This window comes from Fistularia commersonii, chromosome 3 (genome assembly GCF_037954325.1).
Source record: "Fistularia commersonii isolate RoL2024-O1a breed Wild chromosome 3, RoL_Fcom_v1.0, whole genome shotgun sequence".
NCBI lineage: Eukaryota > Metazoa > Chordata > Actinopteri > Syngnathiformes > Fistulariidae > Fistularia > Fistularia commersonii.
This window is the reverse complement of record NC_141286.1, coordinates 15967302-15992446: the sequence shown is the minus strand read 5'-3', so window position 1 is coordinate 15992446 and position 25145 is coordinate 15967302. Positions and strand designations below refer to the sequence as shown.

The 25145-nt window shown below is 38.3% G+C and overlaps 1 protein-coding gene across 3 annotated transcripts in view; it reads left to right on the top strand.

The window, feature by feature from the left end:
• The window catches only part of adamtsl3 (ADAMTS-like 3), a 141255-nt gene that overhangs the window by 50864 nt on the left and 65246 nt on the right, over positions 1 to 25145 (top strand). For all 3 annotated transcript variants that reach the window (XM_086143806.1, XM_086143807.1, XM_086143805.1), the window contains exon 3: positions 24336 to 24463. In XM_086143806.1, coding sequence (XP_085999932.1) covers positions 24336 to 24463 — 128 coding nt within the window. The remainder of the gene's footprint in view (positions 1 to 24335; positions 24464 to 25145) is intronic.

The following is a 25145-nucleotide window of genomic DNA, read 5'->3' as shown; positions in this document are numbered from 1 at the left end:
CATGACATGAAAACCACATGCTTGATTGTGTTAGGGTGAGGCAAAATGAGAATCTGACTTAAAGCAAAATGTGTTTACGGAGGAAAGATATCAAATTAAACTGACCGTTGAGAAGACATCTTAAAGTAGGTTTTGGTTCTCACTGTTGAACATGGCAATGGGAAGCTGGACTGAGATGCTGAGCAAGACATTTGAGCATTGTTGACAAGACAGGTGGAAGCAACATTCAGGATGGGGAACACAGGTACAGTATACAATAAAATGGCTATGGGACAGAGACCACAACACAGAATTAAGAGCAGTGCTTCTCCCACTAAACATTCACAGCTTAAGTGCCCTTTACAAAGTTACAGTAAGCCTCATCCACTGTTTATTCAGCACGGTGTGAAGAAAAATACTAATCATGAGACATTTATGACTGACACTAATGGTAAAGTTTTATTTAACTCCTTACAGGTGGTTGCTATTTAGTCATTTTCAGAGAAACTGTTAAATAGATAACATAATGCAAACATTGTATAATAGAGTGCACAAATGTCATGTATATGAGAATCATTGATAGGCTCCCTTTACAAAATAAGTGCTTCTATTTATTCACTTCTACCCTAATTTGAAATGATAACTGAAAATCATTATCTTCTTTGCACAACAGGATCTCCGCTATGAATCTTTTTCCATCTGCTTTCTGTATAATTCATGTGAACCTCATCTGGTTGCTCTGCTACCCTTTCCAGGTAACCATGGCTACATTGTGTTCATTTAAAAACCGACAGCCAGAGGACCAGAGACCTTCACTTAGCGACCAGTGCTGTGACACAACAACCCAATGAATACAAAATAGGAATAATTTGACAGTATACTGAGCAGATACAGCTTATTTCTTTTTTTCTATTGTGTTGAATAGGATGTGGGTGAAATATGAGCATCTACCACAGTAAGTGCAATACAGTGGTTCAAGATGTTTTAATTCTGCCAACCTCCAGAACCTTGGACCTCATATCAAAACCTTTTTTGTAGATAAATCATTTAAAAATATTCCATTCAGTTTTTTTTTTTTATATTGACTCTGCAAGTTTCATTTTTATCATACGTAAAACTTCTCTACCTGCTTTTCCTGCATACAGTGTTGCAGAGTAGGAGTTGCAAGGGGAGTGAATCCCTGCTGCCATTGGGCCGGGGGGGTGGGGGTGGGGGGTTAACCTTCACTTTCTCAGAGACTTCAGTTTATCTGCTGCTGTTCTTTACTTACATCCTTCCTTTTTGCATAAAGGCAAGTCGTATTTTTCAAATTGTCTTGAAGAATAAATCTTCAAGTCAATGTAAATCTCAGGTACCTCAAGACAAATGCAACAGATGTGTGAAAGATTTCAAATCATCTTGAAAACAGGTAAATCACAAATTTGCCTCTGAGGCAACAGATTAAATTATTCAAGTAAAAGTATCTTATTCTAGCCATCTAAACAGGGATACTTTTTGCTGTGTGTACATTAGGTATAAATGACAATAGGGGAAAACTTGGTGGATATAGTAGTATTTACAGTAAATGTATAATGGCTTGCACTGGAAGTGTAGGCACAAAATTAGATTGGAAACTTGTGAAGAGTAGGCGTAGGTGAAAGATGTAAGTGAGATTAATTTCCTGAACAGTAACAAGGGACTGCAATACTTTTATGGTGAACACAGTTCATATAGTATTACAGAGTAGGTTGAAGCTGGTCCCAAACACAATTAAGGGACATATGCATATGGAGATGTCTCTTTAATCAAGAAATTACTTTTGATCATGTTAAATTTCACTGTATATATTAATTACTTTTTTTTTAGGTTTTTGTACTTATGTTTTTTTATGTTCTTTAGTTAAATAAAAATGAATTTAGCCAAAAACAGAGAGCAATAAGAAACAAGTTTCAGAGGTCAGAATGCAAATTACCACTGAGGTGATTATTACCAGTTCACTTCAACGAAAATACCTGCATACCCCTACATGCTATTCTTGTCATCGCAGTCAAGCTCACCAATCACCAAGAGGCAAGTGATACCAGCAGATCTCTGTCGTCACTTGTGTGCCAAGAAAAGCTCTTTCATTACCAATGAGAGTATTGTTCGATGGCATTTCTTGGTCTTTTAAGGCAGTTTGGACTGTTTTTGTAGGCATTTAGAACTCATATATTTGTCTGTTGTGGCTGATTTGTTGATGCATGGTAATATCATTTAATGTCTGAACTGTACCAGCAGGCCCTTCTGTAAGTCATAGGTCATTTGAGCTGCTGGTGACAAGGAATAGATCCTTTGCAGGCAGTTTGCTTTGTTATGGTTCTATGATCATGCAGTTATGTGTTTATAAACCCCAGAAGACGTCTTATATATACTGTCAAAATGTATAATTCCGAGGTCTGTTTGTACTGCACCAAGTATGTACTTTCCTTAATGCAATTTTTTCAGTCATATGCTTTTGGCATTCGGCACCATGTTGATGAAGAGAAGGATCCGCTTCTTTTTTCAGTTAATTTTTAAGTAGTGTTTAATGGAAATGTTTCTAAATATTGGTTAAATATCTTTCAGTGACTTCACAGGAGTTGCTCGGGAGTTGGTTCCAGATGGCCAAAACACACATTTCTACAAATATATTTTATTAATTCATATGTAGGAGTGCAATTACTCTAGAAAATACACACGAGTACCTATGGGAAAAATGGTTATTAATTTCCTTCTAATGTTTTCTTGGCAGTACTGTATTCCTCTTGGTAATTGCAGTAATTACATTTGAAATACACACTTAAATGTTATTATCCACCATAAAGTCCTCAAACTAAAGTAGAGCATCATTTAGTACTTTTCAACAGTTCAATTCTCTAAAAATAAACCTCACACCAGTCAGAGGGGGAACACGCAAACCGTCCCTTGGTGATGATACCGTGATAACAAGCATGATGAAAGAACGTTATATATTCAGGATGTGGGGAACTTAACATGCACATATTTTTAGCCATGCCATACCAGAATGAGTCAAGGTCCTTCAGTAACATATCCCCCCATGGTGTGCCAGACTGAAATATCTCAACAACTATTGGATGGATTGCCATTCTTGGCATAGTGCAAGGTATCATATGCTGGTCTGATAATCAAGCCAAGCCTAACTGACTCCAAATCTCACTCGAAGTTGATTTTCCTCTCCAACACCTTGCTCACATCATCCAGCAGTCGGGATTGGCTAGATTTATTTTACTGGCACTCTTCCCCAGGTCTTTTGTTGGCATGCCCACCCCAGTTTTCAAGAGGTAAACACACCCAAGTCAAAGCCCCAGTCCCTTTTGTTGGACATTGTCCTCTTATTCTGGTGACAGAGAGTGGATTGTGCCTCCAGAACTATGGTGGGCTGGGGTCCATTTTCCACTAGTTACTGGTTGGAGCAATGCCTGTTGCAAGTGAGCCCCAGGACTGTGAGTTTCAGGCCCAGCGGCGCTTTGGCACATTTAAGTCTTCCACTGGGCTAGAGAATGTCAGAGAGGGGACCTTAATGAGTTGTGGAGCCACCTCCTCTCATGAGTTAGCCCATACACTTCCTTTCTGGTGTGATATGAGACTCACATACACCACAGGATTCCCAAGTGACTTGGAGAACCTGGAAAATCCTGTTACACTGGTGACCAGTCTTGTAGACATAAGGAATTTTAAAAAGAGCTCCTGAAAAATCTTGTTTTATTTTCAATGTATTTTTTTTTTTTATTTGCACTTCATTTAGATACCCTTTTATTTCCTCTAAGAGTTTCCAAAATCAGGGCAAGACACAGTTGCTGTGTGAAACAAAACAAATACAGACTGTGAAGCTACAAGTATATATCTCATTATGAAGGCGTTATTTATATCACTCTTTAAAATTTAAATAGCCGTCTTCGGTAATTGCATGCTATCCGAATAAATTCAAAAACTGATGAAAAAAAAATCCTGAAATGGAATCTATTCACTTATAAACACTGTCAAGCGTAGCTGTACAATATGTTAGGTTAAAATATATTCAAAAATATTGGAATATGGTAATGTTGACTGAACATGTAAAGTTGTTGAATATTACTAAAGTGCACTAACATGACCACTCGTTTGATGTCTTCTTCTATTTTTTTTCCATTTTCTTGACTTCAATTAGAGATATAACTATTAAAATGTCTAAACCACATCTATGTCTGAACTTCTGGTATGGCAAGGACTAATTTGTCAATGAAAATTTGTTGAGGTAAGATTAAGATAAGAATGAACTGATTATGGCAGGGCTTGAAAAACTAAACAGTTCTTTACATTGAACACCCCTACTCCACCTCCCCTTACCCCATTGTTGCTTTCTGGAAATAAGGAATAAGAGGATTTATAACTTTGTTTTGTTCATACTTGACATTTTTAACAGTTATGGTTATAGTCATGCAAAATAAGTAGAAAATGTGTTTGTGGGATGCTTAACTTTGCATGAATTTTATTTCCAATACTTATTGTGATCTGTCTGACCCTTTCTTTTAAGGTTAGAATTGATTTTAAGCAGTCTGAAACGAACAGAAGTTAATTCAATTTCTTGGCACAGATAATAGGGTAAACATTGCACTGACTGATGAGTATTGGTCATGAAAGCCAGCATCACTCCCTTATTTAGGTTTCTTTACTTAATGGAGCCTTAATGGAGCCTTCAACAATTCCAAGGAGACAAAATTACTGTGCTCCGAAAAAGAAATGGTTCTAATCGGAGTGGTTTGGTTGGTTTGTAATTCCTTTCATTCATGGATGAGATGGGGTTCATGGAAAATAGCTGTTTATTTTTTGTTCCTTGCTAAATTTTTGAAATGAATGCAAGGTCAATATTGTTTTCCCAACTGGCTGTCTGCTACTATGTATTCCGATCAGAAAACTATGAACACAGGATGATTGAAGTCACAGATTAACTCAGGTTGGCGCATGAAAGCAATACTTGGCTGCTTTGGCAAACCATTGTCAAGAACAGCAATAAGGTTTAATGCCCAGTGTCAGTAAAATCTTATCTTAAACATCTTATGGTCAGATAAGTTGGGATTTCATGCATTTTCTTGTAGAAATAGAGTCTGAGTGCTTACAGACCAAATATTAGAAGGACTGTTAAGAGTGTCCAAAAGCCAACAAATCATCATTCTCTGAGGAAGACAACATATGTTTAATACATATAAAGTTATGGAAGGAGCAATAGAGGTCAGATAAATGTGTGATAACACGTGCATTACCATCCATTTTTTCCCTGTTGACTGTTGCACAGTAATAATTGAAATGCTACAATCTGGATTTTTGCAAAGAGGTCATAGTGCAGTAGGATATCTGCCAAAGAAATGGTTGTCCAAATGATTGCAGTCTACAGGCTATGCTGTAGAGCCGCCTAGGACTGATTTTTATCACTCATGTCTCTGATAACTGTTAGCAACCAAATATTTATTATCTTTTAACCAACACAACCCACACACACACTCAAACCAACACACGTGGCTTAAGCTGCAATATTCTAGATTTTGAACAGCAGCCAACCATAAGAAATGATTAGAGAAACCGTGGGAAATAGTTATATAAATAGTCTGTCAATAATGATGTGAATTCATTTTGCATCAATCAATGTGCCAATTGATCCCACTGAAGAAGAAAAAAAGGAAGACACAAAGGCTCAAGTGTTTGCAGGTTGGACCAGGGGATGTATATCTAATCACATTTCAACATGTTTCAATGTATTTTTTACTGCAAGTATTAAACAACAGTATCTCTTATCATCCCTCTGTTGAAACAAGCCAGAGTATCCCTAATCTTGTGCATTGAATTAATAATCCTATAGGAATATAAGCATGCGAGCCCCCGAACTAAAAGATGTCTCCAGCTGTGGAGAACACGATTTTAGTTTGGATGGAAAATGCCTAAGCATGCAAATTAGTTCCGACAAGAACTGACCAATGGGGAAGCATGAAAGAACATGAAATACTTTATATTTTCATCTTTCCCACATCCTCTCGCAGTTCTGATCCAATGTACATTTCCATCAGAGAAAACATGAAAGAAAAAAAAAACATCTCAGTAAGTGTGAGTAGTTGCATTGATTCACTTTAAAGTTATAAAGTCTAAAAAGTAAAAGTGGTGATTCAGTTAGCCCCGCCTCACTTTCTCTAAATGGGAAATCATTGTAAAACCATAGATAATGATCAATCCTGAGATATCTCAAGTTCCCAACATTCACCTTTAACATTTCTCTTGAGTTGCCCTTTGAAACCAATTTAACACTATGTCAAAAAACTGAATTCCTTCACTCCCTTATGTTCCTTCAACAAATATTTTCTATTGTTCGCCTCACTTGGTCAATCCATTTTGCACCCCATTCTGTCTGAAGGCTGAGACAACAGTGTTTGGAGTTTGAACTACACTAAATTTCACTCAAAGAAAAACTCAGACTTGTTTTTGTTTTCTAGCAGATAATTGGCACTCACCTATGGACCTACTGATGCAATTCAATTGTAACTGTTTTATCAATGTTCTCAGTACATTTGTAAAAAAAAGTTTTTTTTTTCATTGCAGGATACGATTTGGAGAGAAACTTCAATTTTTTGATGATAAAGTGAGGTTCTGTCCAAGATTCGGCAACCTTTATGTAGGTGATTCATTTTTGAGCTTGATCCGAGCAAGCTATAGTTAAACAGATGTGCACAGCACCCACATCATTACCCAGAAGGACTTGTGTCACCCTTTTTCTCATCCTGTCTCTACCCCTTCTATACCACCTTTTCACATTTCAGCATTTTTTCCAGTGTTTTGAAGTGTATTCTTGGTTCTTATTAGAAAGTCTCACCTGTTTCCATGGAATACAATGACTATCTTGACCCCCCTGCTGGTCTTGTTTCACTGTTACCCTTAAAAATGGCTCATAGCTCTGAAAGGTTTTACAGCATGAGGCTTAATAAGTTTCACATGGTGCTGTGATGATTTTTTTTTTTTTTGCTGAAATTCACTTTCATCTATATTTCTGTGCGCACAGTAATGAAATGCAACAATTATTCGGCTTTGAAAAGGATAATTTGAATCTCATTTAAGAAAATGGGTTCATGCATAGTAAAGACAAACACGAGATGAAATTTGCATTTGATTTTGCTTGCTTTTTGGGTTGCATATTGGCATTGGAAGGTCTTGCCTACTGGGTGGATGAGGGGAGTTCAGATGCAATGCAGTGCTGAAGTAGGAGGACACAGATGTTGATCGATATCGAAATAGTATCAGCCAAAATTAGCCTAATGCAAGTAGTTATACTGAACATGCATAAGGTAAATTCCAGATAATTATAAAGATAAAACCTGATAAAATATTTTGATCAATGATGACTCTAGTCACTGGCTGCAGAGACAGGTGAAATAGCCAAATGTGGAAGAAAAGATGTGAGATTTTTAAAAAGAACTAGTGAGACTGGCAGGAAACATCTTTAAGTCAATGGCAGAAAAGTTGTTTTCCGTTGTTTTTCACCTCATATGGCAAAATATCAGTGCTGTTTTGCTGTTTGCAATGCTCATTTTTTTCTTTTTCTTTTTCTTTTTGCTAAATGTCATTAGAAGTGCTGCACAAAGTAAAAAAAAAAGGTCACAAGTCAAAACAAAGTGTTTCCTAAGACCTAAGGATCACTTCTGCGCTCTTTGCAGATGATATGGTTTTTGCCTCATCAAACGGCAAGCTCAATTGGCAAGTGAACTGACTGTGACATGGTGGGATTGGGGTTTTATGTATCCTCCCTCCATATTTTGGAGATTATTGCTCCCCAATGTGAGGGAATTCAAATACCTTGGGGCCATTTACACAAGTTAGGATATCGTGGAGCGTGTGGTAAACTGGCAGGCCGTTGCAATGGCAGAAGTAATACAAGCTGCGTTGGACTGTTATGGTGAAGAGGAGGAAACTGAACTAGAAGGTTAGGTTCAATTTATATTCATGAGAAATGTGTTTCCTTTGCAAGGTTGCTGAGCATAGCCTTAGAGATAAGGTGAAGAGCTCAGACATCCAGAGGGAGTGAAGTGTAAAACCGCTGCTCCTTCATGTCACGAGGAGCCAGCAGAGGTGGTTCTTACATCTTATTATGATTTCTCCCAAGTGTATGGTTGACCCAGAGTACGGTGGAGGGTTTGCTCTTCTCTTCTGCTCCGGGAATGCCACAGGGTGCTTCAGGTAGGACTTGTATTAGTGTATAGTAATGTAATATTTAAAATTTTGACAATATTTTCTGTAAATCTCAGATACCCAACACATTTTACTTTGTCTCTAATTTGGCTGGACTGGCTGGATGTTTAGTTCCTTTTAAATGTCAGGTGCACCCACATCTTGGCTCATTATGATTTAAACAGAGCATATGGCAGGTTTTACAAACAGTTTTGGCCTTGTGTGAAAACAATATATTGCTTAAGCTATAATTTGCCCTTGTTTTCCCTTGGTGAGTATTCAAGGTCTTGTCAGTCTTACAGCTTTAGGTTTTGTGCCTGAATGCTTTACATTATTTCTTTCACGGATATTACAATACCATTTGAAAAGTGGTGACAGAAATCAGCCTTTCTAATCTTAATGTACTTACACGAAAATCACACAGACAACTGCTACCATGATTTAAATCACTGTATATATCACACTGTGTCGTCTTTTGCTTAAATGTTGTTTCTTGATCGGGAGGCAGTCCTACGTTGCTCAGGTTATTTAGTAAAAACCCCAAAATACATTCACATGAAACCTTAGTGTGACACATTTAAGGATGCAAGAATCCACCAAAGGTTCCCAGTGACAAGTGATCAGGACTTAAAATGACCCCCTTAATAAGGCTTAAAATTAAGAATCTCTTACCTTCTTCAATCCACTGCCTTTGTGACACATTTCAAGACAAATAATGATGGATGGACGGGTCAGCGGTTTATCAATGCACTGCAAAGCAAACAAAGTAAACAAAGATAAAAAGCAAATGGAAACTATGAATCTGAATGTGTATTCTGCATCACGTGGAGATTTTATGATATCCTGATTAATGAGAATCCAGCAGGGAGACTATTGGGAAGGACAAATGAATGTTTGTTTTTGGTTTCTAATTTGCATTCAGCAAATATCAGGAGAGCTGTTGAGTTTGTTACAGAGAGATATATCTGTTGTTTTGCATTTTTCACTGTCATGCCCTAAAACTTTTTTTGATGATGATGATAATGTATGGCGCAGTTTGCATGGATGAACCAATGAGCGGAACATGAGGCCAGTTTGGCCCAGGGTTATGAGGCTGTGCAGCGACAGTCAACAACCTCAATACACAATTTTCACCATCATTAAGATGATTTACATTTCAGCATGCTATGATATAGGGCTGCGTGTTGTGTAAATGTCCTCTGGATTCCTCCTACAAAACAATTAATTGAAGACTAAATTGCCCTGACATGAGTAAAGAAGTAAATGGTTCAATTTGGCCACATGATTGACAAGTTTCCCGCCCAGATTAAACCACACTTCTTGCCCAATGTCAGCTGGGATTGGCCCAAGTAATTGAGCGCAGGATAAGTTGTATATAGAATGAATAAATTATGAATTAAAATAAAAAAGATTTACACATCAAAGATACATCCAAGCATCATATTCATCTATGATAATGCCCCATTTTAATTATAGTCAGCAGAATTTCCACTCCAAAAGGTTCTATGGAGCCCAGCAGAGATGCGATGGCATCCTTTCAGTCCCCAGTCACAAGAGTTTGCTATGACTTTCAAAAATGTAATTACCCACATTTGACAGAATGCCTTGCCATGCCAATGCTTTTTGAATCTAGGACAACTTACTCATGTCCTGGAATATTTGACACTCATCAGTATGAGTGTTCCATTACTTTGTTCCACAATGTCATTCAGTGTCATTATAGTAGGCAGAGTTTGGGCGGGACTTTAGATTAGCGACAATCTCGACCTGCCACCTATCAGTCACATGGCGACATACAGAGACTTTCAATCATCAACCCTCAGTCAGAAACATGTTTGACTGCAGTCTTACTGTAAAATGTACCCTCATACTTAAATAATGATTTCACAAATTTAAACTAAAAAAACATAATTGATTATTTCAGTTCCTATTTCAGGAGTCACAGGAAGTCATCAGTCAGGGGGTCTATAGGATCATAGCATTTTAACAATGGTCGTATAGAATCCCTCAATAATGCCAAACTTGCTTACAAATACAATAACAACAATGTTATAGTAATTTGTTACCATATTAACTAAATTATATAAGAGACAGAGTCTGCATTCTAAATTTATATCTCTCATTATTATGAAGGGTGATCTTTGCTTGTTTCATATTTGCACCAGCTTGTTTATGAAAGGATGGTCACAATTAGCTGGTAAAACTTGGGACATATGCAGTGATTTTGTTCAGAATCTAACACTACCTTGTGACACTTCTTGGTCATGATAAATTGTTATGATTTTACAATATGGCTATCTCCTCCTATCCAGGATTACATTTTCGTTTCCGTGTCTGCTCAAATTATTCTATTTCTGAGGTTGCAGGATTTGCATGTTCTCCATATATTCATATTCTTGTCTGTTATGACTAATATAAATCAGCAATACGTTTTAGAGCAGTGCTCGGATACCCTCCAGTGCTTCCTTTTTTAGACTGATTCACTTCGTGTTTTTTCCCTTTTCTTTAAACATATTAAATTGTAATATTTCTACAATACACATATACCTCTGAGCACTAGGGCAAAGGCAAAAGAGGACAGAAGGACTGAGACACTAGCCCTTTTCCATGAAACCATTTATCTTCACTCTGCAAGATGTAACCTAACATGACCCACTGTAATGTACTGCAAAATGATCTATACCGGTTAAGCGATTGTTGAAGGAAAGTTGGTGTTCCTACATTTTTTACTTTGGTAAAGCAGAATGGCTCTCTGTTAGTCCATTTTATCATGAACAGAAGGATAATCTTCAACAAGATTTAGACATTCGTTCTCTACTAAGCAGCTAATCTCTGGAAATGATGAGTATAATTTCTGATACCACCATTCTGCTTATATAGCTTGCTCTTTACCGTCCAAAAACAACTTGGACTATTTTGAGCATGTAGCATCTGTCGTATGGTTCCAAAAGATTGAGAATGTCCTGATATCATTCCGCAGCTTTCCCCAGAAGGATGATGCTATTATTTCCAAAGAGCTCACAAATGTGAAGACATAATTCAAATTGAAATGGTGTCTTGCAAAACCAGGCAAAACACATCAATTAATCGTAAACTCTGTCTCATTTCCTTTTCAGTTTGCTTTTGAATTCAAAAGGAACTCAGCAAAGAAAAGTCTAACCCTGTATATGCAACAGACCTTTTAAAGTACAGCAGAGTGAGGTGATTTGAGAGGAAAATGGTATTCCTTTGTATTTCATTACAAATGCTGTAGTTAAATAACTTAGGTCAAAATGTATGGCCCTTTGCAGATAATGCTGACTGGCAGCCTAACATTTTTCAAGTCAACTTTTGTGTTCATTCAGATCAGGGGAGCAGGGCTACATGTGAAGTCCAAGAGAATTTAATATAGTTTCAAAAGAGGAAGAACTTGGTTCAGTTGCTGTGGGTTTGAGTGGGTGCATCAGGCTTAAAATTATGGGACAAAGAATATTGCAACTTTCTTTGCCAACAGCCCTACAAAATGTTGTCTTCCTCTGGATGTTTTTTTAAAATCCAGATTTCTAGCCATGTAGGCATTAAAATGGAGATGTTTATTGTTGAGATTGAATCATATGAATGCCTTGCGAGACTAAAAAAATACAGAGTATTTACAGTCAGCTCTATTTTCTCACCAATGCAGTTTACAGTTCCCTCCTGGCCTCTAGAACCACTTCGGAATAAATTAGTGGCTGGAGATTTGACAGGTGGAGTCCAGAGTAGCTCTCGCAGAAACAGATGACTGGGGTTGAGTGGGTGGCCTGCTGGGCCTCTCAAACTCTCGACCCTTGTTAGAGTCTGAAGGCGTCTGTGTTGTCTGAGTCAGGGTTAACAAGGGAGGCACAATCGCCAAACACTTGTTACAAATGGCACATCGTGTGTCAGTTTCTAAAAGACCTATTGTGACCAAAGAGGGAAGTACATTTTTGTGTTGATTTTTAAAGAAGTTCCCTTATTTGAAACTCAGACCCAAATTTGGAAGGAAACCCCACCTGAAAGTATTAATAGGTACATATGCTTTATTGTTTATCTCATATTAGAACGTGTTGTTAAAAAGTTATTTCTCCAAAAATTGCAAATTATAACACAGATTTTTACGTACAGGTGCAGCCATTGTTTTACTAGCATAATGCATGCCGGGTTGATGACGTACATCAGCATTACGAGTTACAAGGACAAAAAGAAATGAGTGGAACATTGCTTGTTGGCGCACATGACTTCCTAAGGACCCACGATTGTGTTATGACGCTTCTTATTGGATGCATTTGATGCATTTAGCCGACCTAAGCTGCTGAAGGAGCTCAAGGATGCAGCTAGTTTTAAAGGGACACGAAAGCTAAATGCCTTGTCTAGAGTTTTCTTTCACAAGCATATTCAAGGTCCTCAGGAATTGAGTGAAGCTAGCTGGAAGAAACAACATAGACAGGAGACACTGGATGTTCTCCTGTGTGGATGTCAGCAAGCTACTACTACAGAAGTAGCATCTGATGATGACAGATCAGGCACAATGCTCCCGCATTCAATCTCTGAGAACATAAGTCTTTAAGATGGTAACGTTTTCAAGGTCGCTCAGTCTGCATCGTACCTGATCTAATCCAGATGGGGTTGCCATTTTTTTTTTTTTTTTTTTTCTTCTTTTTTTTGTTTTGCACATTCATTTACAACGGGTATAACATACTACAGAATGCTTTGCTGAAGGTGGTGGTTGACTCTCAGATTCATCTACTGGAAAATTAAAGAGAAATTCAATATATAAAATGTGCCTGCATAAGGCCAAAAGTTTTTCTGTCATCTCTTCTGCACATCACAACTCTCTCTCATCAGGTTCTTCCCTCCTCTTCCTCTACTTCTTAGCAGGTTCACATTATATCTATTCTCTTTATATTATACACAAAGACATGAGATATTGGCTCACCCTAATTTGATTCCTTGTTTCATCGCCAGACAAGCCAGCAATTTTCAGCAGGATTTCTTTCTTGCTTTGGAAGGTAGGGATCAGCTCACTCGCTCAGGTCAAAGATTGGTATATTCACTACCAATCGGGTAGTCCATTAAATTGTGTTTTCCTGTCTCTAAGATTAAGGGGGACTTGTCAAACACTGAAGATCTGTGGTGCCTTTTGTGTTTCACTAATCAACAAATCATGTTTTGTGGGTGGAGCCTAATCAGAGGTGACAGATGTGGTTGAGGCCTTGTCAGGAGTGAGCATGGCAATTAAATCCAAACAATATTTATGACACATCCTCAGATTATTTTAAAGGTTTTCAAGTAGAGGAAAAGACGTACTTCAGTTAATCCTGGTCGTGACATAAGGTTCATGTACCTTAACTTGACTTATTTTACCCCTTGTGGAAAAATACATTGCTTATTTGAGAGAACACAAGATCACCTTCTATCACTGTCCTAGCTGTCTGTTTGGTAGTAAAGGCATAAAAAGCTGTACATAACAAGGAGTATTCTAAAAAGGGAGAACCTATATACCCTCTGTTATTGATAACGTTAGAACAATCTAAACGCTAGCTGCTGTTGGTGTGTATTGTAAAATTGTTCCTTTTAGTTAAAAAAAGAAAAACATATTTCATGCTGTCTCAAGAAGATACGTATGATTTGTTATTCCTTGGATCTTTTTGGTTTTTCAAGATTTCATAGATTCTTTCCACTTGTGTCCTGAACTTCTCTGCCACCCAGATGCACTCTCATTCGTTGCTGTATCCATGACGTGCATTTCAAATCGATCGACAATTTGGAACTTTTAGAAGCCATCCCACGCTCTGCTGTTGGGGAGTGTCAATATGCCCTCAGCCAAAACAAGTAGAAAGGCTTTTGTGACCGTTAGATGTACTGCACTTTCAGAATTATCTCAGTCGAGGTCATTTGTGGACCTGAAAATAAACAACTGCGCCTGCAGGATTTCTTTTCCATAATTGGAAATTTTGAATGGATTTTTCCAGTTAAGTCACGAAATGTATGAGAGGTGTTATGATTCAATTTTTCTGCAATTCACCCACTGCATCGTCCTAAAAGTGTTTGCAGGTGTGGGTCATTGTTTGATTATGAATGCAGGCTCTTTTCATTTGATAAATTGCAGCATTTACCTGGTTTATGTGTAAATGAGCAGCATAGAATTCTGTGAACGGGATTGATATAGCAGAATGCCTGTTAGAAAAAATCATTTTGTTTTGAGTGCTAGGAATTAATTGTGACATTATTTGTGTAATCTTCTTAATTATTGATCCATGTATGAACTGTATGTGATGGAGGAGTAAGAGGGTGTTTTTTTTTTCTGTTTTCATCACTATCAGCAGCCTGATAAATATTTCATGGTGTTTTGCAAGAATTCATAAACAGTTTCTGCAACACATTTACATTGTCTTCTGTACTAGTAGATGTTTCCTGCTTGCCTTTTTGGTTTGGCAGTGCTAAAGTCAATGCGCCTGGACAACAACACCGCCCCCATACCCGTCTGTGTTTGTGTGTGTGTGTGTGTGTGTGTGTGTGTGTGTGTGTGTGTGTGTGTGTGTGTGTGTGTGTGTGTGTGTGTGTGTGTGTATGTGTGCGAGTGTGCCGTGCTTGTGAAGCTGCTAATGTGTGCCCGTGTATAAACGCTAAAGCTTCATCATGTATTGAGTCCGCTGCTTTCATCAAAACAGTCAGAACAGAAGCGTTCAATTAGAATTCAGAGGTCCAGTTATAGAAAATTTCCACAAGCCAAAATCTGGTACTTCAAAAAGTCTTACTCATTTTATGATTCACATTCAGTGCATTCCATATAACCAAATCAAGTGCTAAATAATATAAAGAGAGTTAACTAAAACTTTTTTTCATACTGAAATGAAGAACTTATACTATTATTATTATTTATTCATGTTATAGTATTTCATAGCCCATTGCTACTATATCAAATACATGTTTACATATGAATGATTTTCAGTGATCGAATAAAAGTTTTGATTCATTTGAAATCTTGACTTTCACCATTATTGTTTTTGTTTGTTTTTCTAAATTGTGTACAAACATTCTAATCACTTTGAAATATGCAGACTGGGAATATGAATATGTCATCAAAAATTCAGTTCCCTATGTCTAAGCTTTGCATTTAAAGCATACTTTAAGAGGTCCTCATTTCAAATACTCTTGAGGGACAACAAATTTGATCACCTGATTGGAATCCCGTCAGATGTAAGATGTTTTCTAGACTGTACATTATGATGGCACAAGATAATATCCCCAGTAATTAGTTAATGATAGGTCTTAATTACTAACCTCTGAGCTGGAACTTGTGGACTCAGCAAGGCCTTTGCCAGCTCAGTAAAATATATGATAGATATTGTTAATACTATGATGTAAAGCAGGTTTCAAGAAGTATTTTGCATGGTGGGAACATGGCTGCTGCAATGTGAATTTTTGTCTGGTTATTTTAGAATGAATTTGGTGCATCAGAAATGCAAAATAAAAGGACCTGATTAATTTCCTCCTGAAAGGTTTTCATTACAATTTTGTTGTTATTTCCCCCTTGGACTATCACAGCATCAACAGCCAATAATCCAAATTTTATTAAATAGTAAATAGCCTGTGTTACTGTTGTGGTTGGCTGCGTTTTGACTCGTTCTGTAAGGGAACTGGGTTGAGAAGATAACATTAGAATTACCTCCTCCTGGAGTCATAGTGTTCACCTGACTACGTGTCTCAACCTTGTGGTGTCTGTGTTTCACAGTGATAGTCCAAGTGAAATCAAGTGAGACTTAGGTTCTTGATAGGCACTTTTGGTAATGGACTATCCTTGAGAAAGTCCTCGGAAGGGAGCAGTCCTACAATTGCGATTTGCCACACTCAGCTTCATAGGTCACAGGATCTGATCTCAATCTGTTAGGTGTTTTTCTCCTGGCCCTCTGTGCTGTACATGGAATGGCAGTCATGAGTACCATGTTCCAGTATGGGATGATAAGAGGTATTCACCATTGTTGTACAATGTAGTACAGTGTTATGGGAGACTTGGCCCAGGCTGTTCACTCAAAGAAGACCTATCGAACTCATCCAAGGACATATAGCAACAGTGAAAGGCACTCTGATGAATCATTGCACAGAGTTGAATTAGGCACATTCAGTAATAACAAATTGATTACATTATTTGGATTTCATTTAACCTGATAAAAAATACAGTACTATATATCACTTCCAGTCCACTTCTTTGGATCTTGTAGTATTGATCCATGTCATTGTCTCACAGAACTATGTCTGTCCAGCTAGTGAAACCAGAATTGTTTGTCAGTAGGTACATATTTGCTATGTATGTTATTGAATGCAATAATCTTCATGGTGACGATAGCCAAGTGTTTTGGCAGGTATCAGGTAAGACAGGTATCAAAAGACATTTTCTCCAATTCCTCTTGGGGTTGACTAAGGTTTTACTGATTCTGATTAAAATTGCGATTGCAAAATCTAAACATACAAAATCTTCTTATTTTTTCCAGGAAAAATATTGATATAAAGCTCTTGCATTAATGTTAATTGCAAATACAGTTATGTTCAAGGCCCGGGTTAACAACAGCCACCATTCGTGCTGATATTCTACAGGGTACCAGTGGAAATTGGGCAACTGTGGGTCAAAGAAGGAGAAGAGGAAGGCGTGTTTGGGCACAGTGAGAGAAGAGGAAAGACAAGAGTCTGGGACTGAGAGTAGGGTCTATGAATATTAGGACTGTAACAGGAAGAGGTAGAGAGTTGGTTGACATGATGCAGAGAGGGAAGGTGGACATACTGTGTGTCCAGGAGACCAGGTGGGAAAGTAGTAAGGCTAGAAGCTTAGGAGCAGGTTACCCCAGAGATGATAGGGTGGTAATTGGTGCAGACTTCAATGGACATGTTGGTACTAGCAATAGAGGTGATGAGTGATGGGTAGGTTTGGTATCCAGAATAGGAACGCAGAGGGACAGATGGTGGTAGACTTTGGAAAAAGGATGGAAATGGCTATAATGAATACTTTTTTCGAGAAAAGACAGGAACATAGGGTAGCATAACAGCGGAAGGAGGAGCATGCAGGTAGACTACATCTTTTATAGGCGAGGTCATCTAAAAGAGACCAGTCACTGCAAAGTAGTTGTGGGTGAGAGTGTAGCCAGACAACATCGGATGGTGGTTTGTAGGATGACTGGTGACAAGGAAGATCAAGAGGACAAAGGCAGAGCAGAGGACAAAGTGATGGAAGCAGAAAAGGGAGGAGTGTTGAATGGTTTTCAAGGAGGAGTTGAGAAAGGCTCTGGGTGGTCAGGGAGAGCTTCCAGATGGCTTGACAACTGCAGCTAATGTGATCAGTGAGACAGGTGGGAGAGTACTTGGTGTGTCCTCTGGAAGGAAAGTAGATAAGGAGACATGGTGGTGGAATGAGAAAGTGCAGGAGCATATACAGAAAAGCAGTTAAAGAAGTGGGACACTGAGCCGACTCAAGTCCTGAACAGACAGGAGTACAGGGCGATACAGCGTAAGGTAAAGATAGAGGTACCAAAGGCAAAACAAAGGGCGTATGATGACTTGTATACTCTGTCAGATCGTAAGGAGGGAGTGAATGATTTATACAGATCGCAAAACAGAGAGATAAAGATGGAAAGGATGTACAGTAGGTCTGGATGATTAAGGATAGAGGGGGAAATACATTGACAGATGCTTGAAGAGTGATGGGAAGATGGATAGGGGAGTTTGAAGAGCTGATGAATAAGGAAAATGAAAGAGAGGGAAAGGTTAAAGAGGTGACTATTGTAGACCACAAAATAGCATATATTAGTAAAAGTGAAATGAAGAAGTCATTGAAGAGGATGAAGAGTGGAAAGGCAGTTGGTCCTAACAATACCCGGGGGGGTAGATTATCAACAGGGTCTTAGAGGGTCAGAAGATGCCTGAGGAATAGAGAAGTGTGATGGTGCCCGTTTTTAAGAATAAGGCAGAATTACAGAATTGTGGTAGCTATAAACGGATGAAGTTGATGAGCCATACAGTGAAGTTATGGGAAAGAATAGTGGAAACTAGACAGAGAGCAGAAGTCAGCATTTGTGAACAGCAGTATGGCTTGGTGCATAGAAATAGTCCTACAGATGCTTTGCTTTGCTATTTGCTTTGAGAATGCTAACATAGAAGTATAGAGAAGGCCAGGAGGAGCTGCATTGTTTTTTGTAGACCTAGCAAAAACATAAAACATAGTGCCAAGAGAGGAGCTCTGGTATTGTTTGAGGAAATCTGGAGTGGCAGAGAAGTATGTTAGACTGGTGCAGGACCTGTATGCTAGTCCTGAAACAATGGTGCGGTTTGAAGTAGGAGTAACAGACAAGTTCAAGGTGGAGGTGTGACTCCATTAGGGATCAGCTCTGAGCCCCTTCTTGTTTGCAGTGATGATGGACAGGCTGACAGATGAGGTTAGACAGGAATCTTGATAGACAATGATGTTTGCAGATGACATTGTGATCCAGTGACGTGCGATGAGGTTCATGGCTAGTGAGGCACTGACGTCATCACGCTCAGATTTACAAACATATGAACCCTACAGAGTAGCTTATTCACCATTATATTGGCAGCAGTTGACGTGTTTTGTTTAAAATATCATATCAGTATTTTTTACATATACAAACTGTAGCATAAAAAAAGCACATTTAAAACAAAAATGTTACCTCTTACCTTCACTTATAAATGAGGTCCATGCACCGCTCCCTCTGAAGGAAAGCATAGATAACTTGATTGTAGAAGTCTCACTTATCTTTATTCAGTTTACAAAGTCTCTCTGTCTTCACTGGCAGTGATTTCCATTGAGACAGTCGTCCTTGATCAGTCCCGTTTCGACTGTATGTTTTTAGTCTTTTCAGTGCAGAGAATGAACACTCCACCGATGCTGTCGTAGCTGGAACAGTGACCACTGGCTGGAGCAGCTTTGTCGCCTCAGGGATAGATTGAATGAGATCCTTCTGGCCCAAAAAGTTGAGAAGCTGCCCAGGAGATTCACATTCATCCCTCAGTGTTTGTGAGCTATACAGCCGATTGAAATCGAGAAAAAAAAACTCGATGGCTGCTCTTGAATTACTAACTGTTTACTGTAGCTTGCTATTTCTAATTCTATTATTCTGTAGCTGAGTAGCAAGAAGGATCCCTGGCATCACCAGTGCCCCCTACCACGAGGCACTGTTACTGCATGCCTCAATTAATGTCTCTTCACAGTCATTTTATGATCGCTCAGCACAAGAAACACATAACACTTGTTGACGAAAAACATTATAGATATCAGCTCAACTATGGAAATTTAGTTCATATATTAAAAATGTTTTTTAATATATACATACACAGAGACAGCAATACGGTCTCAGTGCATAGCATGCCAGTACAGTTAGCATAATCATTGTGGAAACCAAAGTGGACTCAGCTGGTTGCTGTGTCACAGCAGGTCTCTCCTTGATATTTGAACGGTAAATGTGATTTTTTTTTTCCGCGATTTTAAAAAAACAACAACTAAAAATGTTGAAGTTAAGTGGAAAAAAAAATTATAGTATAAATCACTGAATAAATATAACCATTTAATTTACTTTTTCATTTTACATTTTCTTCTTTCCATGATGTCAGGTGAGGTCCGGCCTCCCCTGCCTCTACTGACTGCACGTCACTGTCGTGATCTGGTGTAAGAGCAGAGAACAGGTTGAGGAAAATCTTGAGTGGTGGAAGTATACTCTGGAAAGGAGAGGAATGAATGTTAGTCGCAGCAAGACAGAATATATGTGGGTGAATGAGTGGAACGGTGGAACAGTGAGCCTAGAGAGAATTTACATCAAGTAGTAGGAGGATTTCAAGTACTTGGGGTCCAGAGCATCTGAGAGTGTGGAAGAGAGGTAAAGAAATGGGCTCAAGCAGATTGGAATGGGTGGAGAAAAGTGTCAGAGTTACTATGTAATAGAGGATTATCAGACAGAATGAAAGAAAAGTTGTACAAGACAGTGGTGAGACCAGCTATGCTGTATGGCAGGCCTGGCCAACCTGTGGCTCCCAAGCCACATGGGGCTGTTACGTTTATCTCGATTTTTTTTGTTTTTGTGTGTGTTTTTTTTTTTTTTTGCTGTGCGTGGAGAATGCTGGAGCGGCACGCGATTGCACGAGTAAAAAACACACAAACACAAAATTCAACATGACCTTAAGAGCAGTATGCTGTTCAGGAGCCACAGGTCAGCCAGGCCTGCTGTATGGTCTAGAAAGAGTGACAATGACAAAAAGACAGGAGGCAGACCTGAAGGTTGCAGAGATGAAGATGTTGAGATTCTCTTTGGAAGTGACAAGGATGGGAAGGATCAGGAATGAGTCCATCAGATGTAAAGTTCATGTTAAATGTTTTGGCCAGACTGAGATGGTCATGTACAAAGGAGGGATAGTGAATATATTGGTAGATGGATGCTGAAATTGGAGCTGCGAGGCAGGAGGTCGAGAGAAAGACCAAAGAGAAGATATATGGATGTAGTGAAAGAGGATATGACGTTAGTTGGTGTGAGAGACGAGGATACGGAAAATAGGGTTAGATGGAGAAGGTTGATTTGATGTGGCGAACCCTGAAGGGAAAAGCCGAAAGGAAAAGAAGAAAGTTTTCTACGGAGGATTCTGAATTGAATTTGAATAATATTGACTTGTAAAGTTGATATCATTTTTTTCAATGGAAATATGTTTTTGTCGTCCAGTGAGACCAAATGTGGGTAAACAAATCAATATTGAGCCACTTGAGAATATACATCAAAAGACATCATTAGTAGAAGATTGTTTCCTGAATACAAACACATATGAAAGCCAACATTCCATCCTAATCCCAGCAGACAGAGGCCTGTATCTTTTCTCCAATTTAGATTAAATCTATTGGATATTTTTACTCTGCCTGCTTTTGCAAACAAAGTGATGCAAGTCTAAATCAGTTTAATAGGAGCTGAATTTGTGTTAACACTTTTTAATTGTCGAAGCCTAAAAACAAAAAAAGACAGAACGGTAATTTATCAGATGAAATTGTGAAACACTCCCAGTAAAATACAGATTAAAATAATTGATTTTTTTGTAGATTATAAGTCTTGAACAGAAAACCTCAAAAAGATTACGACAAAAAAAAAGCAGGATGATCATTTGAGATGAAGTAGCTTTTGAAAAAAAAAAAGACTCTGAGATAATCTCTGATCACCCTTCCTTGGTCAATCTATCCTCAACCAAATGACATTAATCATCAAGATATAAAGGAGAATACTTTTCACCTACAATGGATAAAAGGTGAACCATACAGAACAGTTTTAAAACCAAACTGACTCGCACCATCCAACAACGCTGTGCAAGCTTCCTGTCTGTGTCTTTTCTTTATAGTGTTGTATCAATCAGTTGATCGGAGATCAATAGTAGGTACATATAAAAAAAAGCTTATATGTAGAATATATAATTTGATTTAACTTAAAGTTAAAGCTTAAAGAATTTATCATATTAGATGAAGTAAAAAAGTAATCTTAAAGTTGGCGTTGCTTACCAGGAGGGTAACCATCTCGACGTTCTGCAAATTTAGAAAAAAACATCAGCAGTTTGAAATCACACTTCTTAATGTCTGACAAAACATTTCACATTTTGTGTGTATGTGTGTGTGTCTGCATTTGTGTGTATTAGTGTGTTTAAAATACTGCACCTATGTTGTCAAACTGATGTTTTCTTAACTTGCATGTTTTCTTAAATTGCAGTGTGGCAAGCTTTCAGGGCCGCAAAGCATAGGCCTAAGTGTCTGCACATCTGCAGATAGAGAACATGACATACCCTGTTGAGCCCTCATCATAATAAATTGAGAAATGTACAGTCTATATCAGTCTTGTCAGTACTGACAGATTGCTGATATTGAACTATGCAGAGTTCAAACAATAGGCCAGGCTGCTGTCCCAGCCAAAAGACCCTTGACTGGACAGATTCTCCTCATGCCAATGTTATTACTGCTGATGATCTGTAAACTGTTAGCTGGCTGATCCCAATGACAAAAGGTGGTTTTATCCGATCAGGATTGTGTGAACATTTCTTATTCCTCTCTGGATACGGCACGCAGTGAAGAGAAAAAGGCTGCTACATTGAAACAGTTCAAGAAACAGGACACAATACCATCTATGTGGGTGCAAGACTGAAATGGTGTCAGCAAGTCACCGGGGCCAGGAAGGCAGGGCGAAGTGGAACCTGTGGAGTTGTGTCAGAAATATAAATTCCAGTTGACCAGGCATTAATAACATTGTCAGAGAAATAAGTTTATTCCTGTTGAGTTTCACTCACAAAAACAGTCCAGGTCAAAGAGGTCTGCAGCCTTTTATACAGGGAAAAAAACCTTTCTGTTGCATTGTATAAAAGTGACTTTTAAACACTAGTCTGATGACACAAAATTAATCCCATAATTTAACACTATTGTGATCTCAGCTCATTAGTTGTAGGACTATTACATTGAGCTTCAAAAGAGAATTCTCACACATTATGAGTTGCAAGTGGACTAGTATGTGCCATGTACCTAAAGTGCACATACACATATGCCACATATGATGGTGTGGCATAGTTAGCTGATGATCGTAGTCCTTGGGTGCAGGTTTTATGTGGAGTATATTTGTAGCATATTTGTTTTGGGACTTACATGACAAATTTTGCAACATAAATGAAGTAGAAAACCTCCAGCCTGTCCCCCTCAGCATAAGTGTAATAGATGCGTCTTCCCTGTGGATCAATCGAAATTGGACGCATGCGTCCAGCTCTTACACAGTTGACTCTAGTGATGCATGTCAGATTGGCTTGTTGAAAAATTTTACACCTCACACACACACACACACACACACACACACACACACACACACACAGACACACACACACACACACACACACACACACACACACACACACACACACACACACACACACACACTTGCATAGACAGGCCCTGCTACAGTGACATCATTGACCTACAGGAAGCCAATTTTCCTATTTTGGTGAGAAGCAGCCAGGAAAACCTTTCTCTCACAATCTCTCCCACACTTAATCAAAGCGAACCTTTTTCTTTTTGTCTGTGCTTCAACGTGAGAGATTAGATAGAGGAAGGTTCAGGGTGGGGTTCTAGGATCCTAACTCATTTCCTAAAAACGGATGACTGTGTGAAGTTCTGATGTTTTTTTGGTGGCTCCATTATCTCTCGATACATGTCGCTTTCGCAACTGATGATGCAACTCTTGAGTGCAAACTTTTCTCATAAAAATGTTTGATAATACAAAAATAGAAATACATATTGTAAAAACTGCAAAAATGTTTGCAAAACTTGTCTAATTAATTTATGCAAGTTTATCTATGTAGGGTTAACCCTCGAACACCAATCTTAAAATAAGTAACACCACCACTAATGTTGGGTATATTTTACCCAATCCAATATCCTGGATAAAATACAGTTTTCATCAATTTATCGATGGGCTGATGGGAGGAGGGAAACAAACATACAATTAATAACATCAGTGAGCAGCCTGAAGCTACCCAAGGACCCATAAAACTCAGTCAATGGCAACGCAATGAAAATCACATGACAGGGATTGTGGGGGAAAATCACTCGACGTTAGTTTTCTAGGGTTAATAAAAACTTGATGAAGATTAAAAAAGAGTCCTGCTTGAAATTAACTCTTTCTTTATAGCGTAGCTTCTGGCTTAGCATACCTGAAATATAATTTCACCTTAGTATGCATTTATCTTTTGGGAAATTCAATGTTTAATGACATATTCCATTCCATAGTCCAACATTCTTCATTCTTTCCTATCAGACACACCTTTCATCATGAGAGTCATAAAGAAAGTGTAGCACCATCAATTGAGCTGGGTCAGTTTATTGTTTTTGCTTCTCATTTTCATTTAATTTCAACTGACTGAACAAGCAGATAACATGAAAAAAAGAGAAAGAAAAAAAAGAAAACAAGGCTGCCATTGACCACGAATCCGGGAATATTAACTGGAATGCATCCTATTGATTATGGTAACATCTCGAGGGAATCAGTTCATCGTCCATCAATCTTTGCAGAACATGGAGAACGTCCACAAAGTCACAATCACAGGTGATTTGCTGTCATTATTCCAATCAGTAATCTCAGCTTGTTCCTCTAAAGGCATCCAGGATGACACGTTCAGATGAAGACAGGGATACTGGCTGGGACGCCTGGGGAACCTGGAGTGACTGCTCTCGATCATGTGGTGGAGGAGCCTCATATTCCCTACGACGCTGCCTCAATGGAGGGTAAGTCTCACTTTATCACAAAAAGAATCTATTAAATTGTCAAATGTAAAATCAACACAGGAATTGGTCATGGTATGACAGTTAATAATCTAAATTTAACTCTGTTATTCTCAAAATAAGCAATTGTTTCATCGATTATTATTAAATATATATCTGAATGGGAACAACTGTAAATTTAAGGATTTACAATGAGCTCATTTCTCCTTTCAAAAAATGGAAATCTGCAGGTTTTAAGTTCTCACCTGCTGTCCAGAGCAATGATTAGGTAAAGGTCAACGTGTTTGCCAAAGTTGGAATGTATCTGAGGGAAGCTAAGTCAAAACGGCACAGCTCAGTCCTACTCCTCACTGTGGACACAAGCCACATCATAGTGAACCTGAATGAACCTTTTAATATTTTCTCTATATTCATCATTACTTCAGATGTAAGTGACCCCCTTTCCTTGAAGAGAAAATGCTTGTATTTAGTTACCATCATGTAATAAATGTCATCACACTCATAAATTCATTTGGGAAAACACACAGGCTCAATTTTGCTTTCCAATAAGTATCAGCTGTTTAGGATTCAATCCAACTGACATTATTCTTCACAAATAAATCCCTTATGGGAAATTGTTGGACAAAATTTGTTTGTCATTGCATGGGGAAGGGATTTAAGAATACACTTGCCTGATGATAGTTGT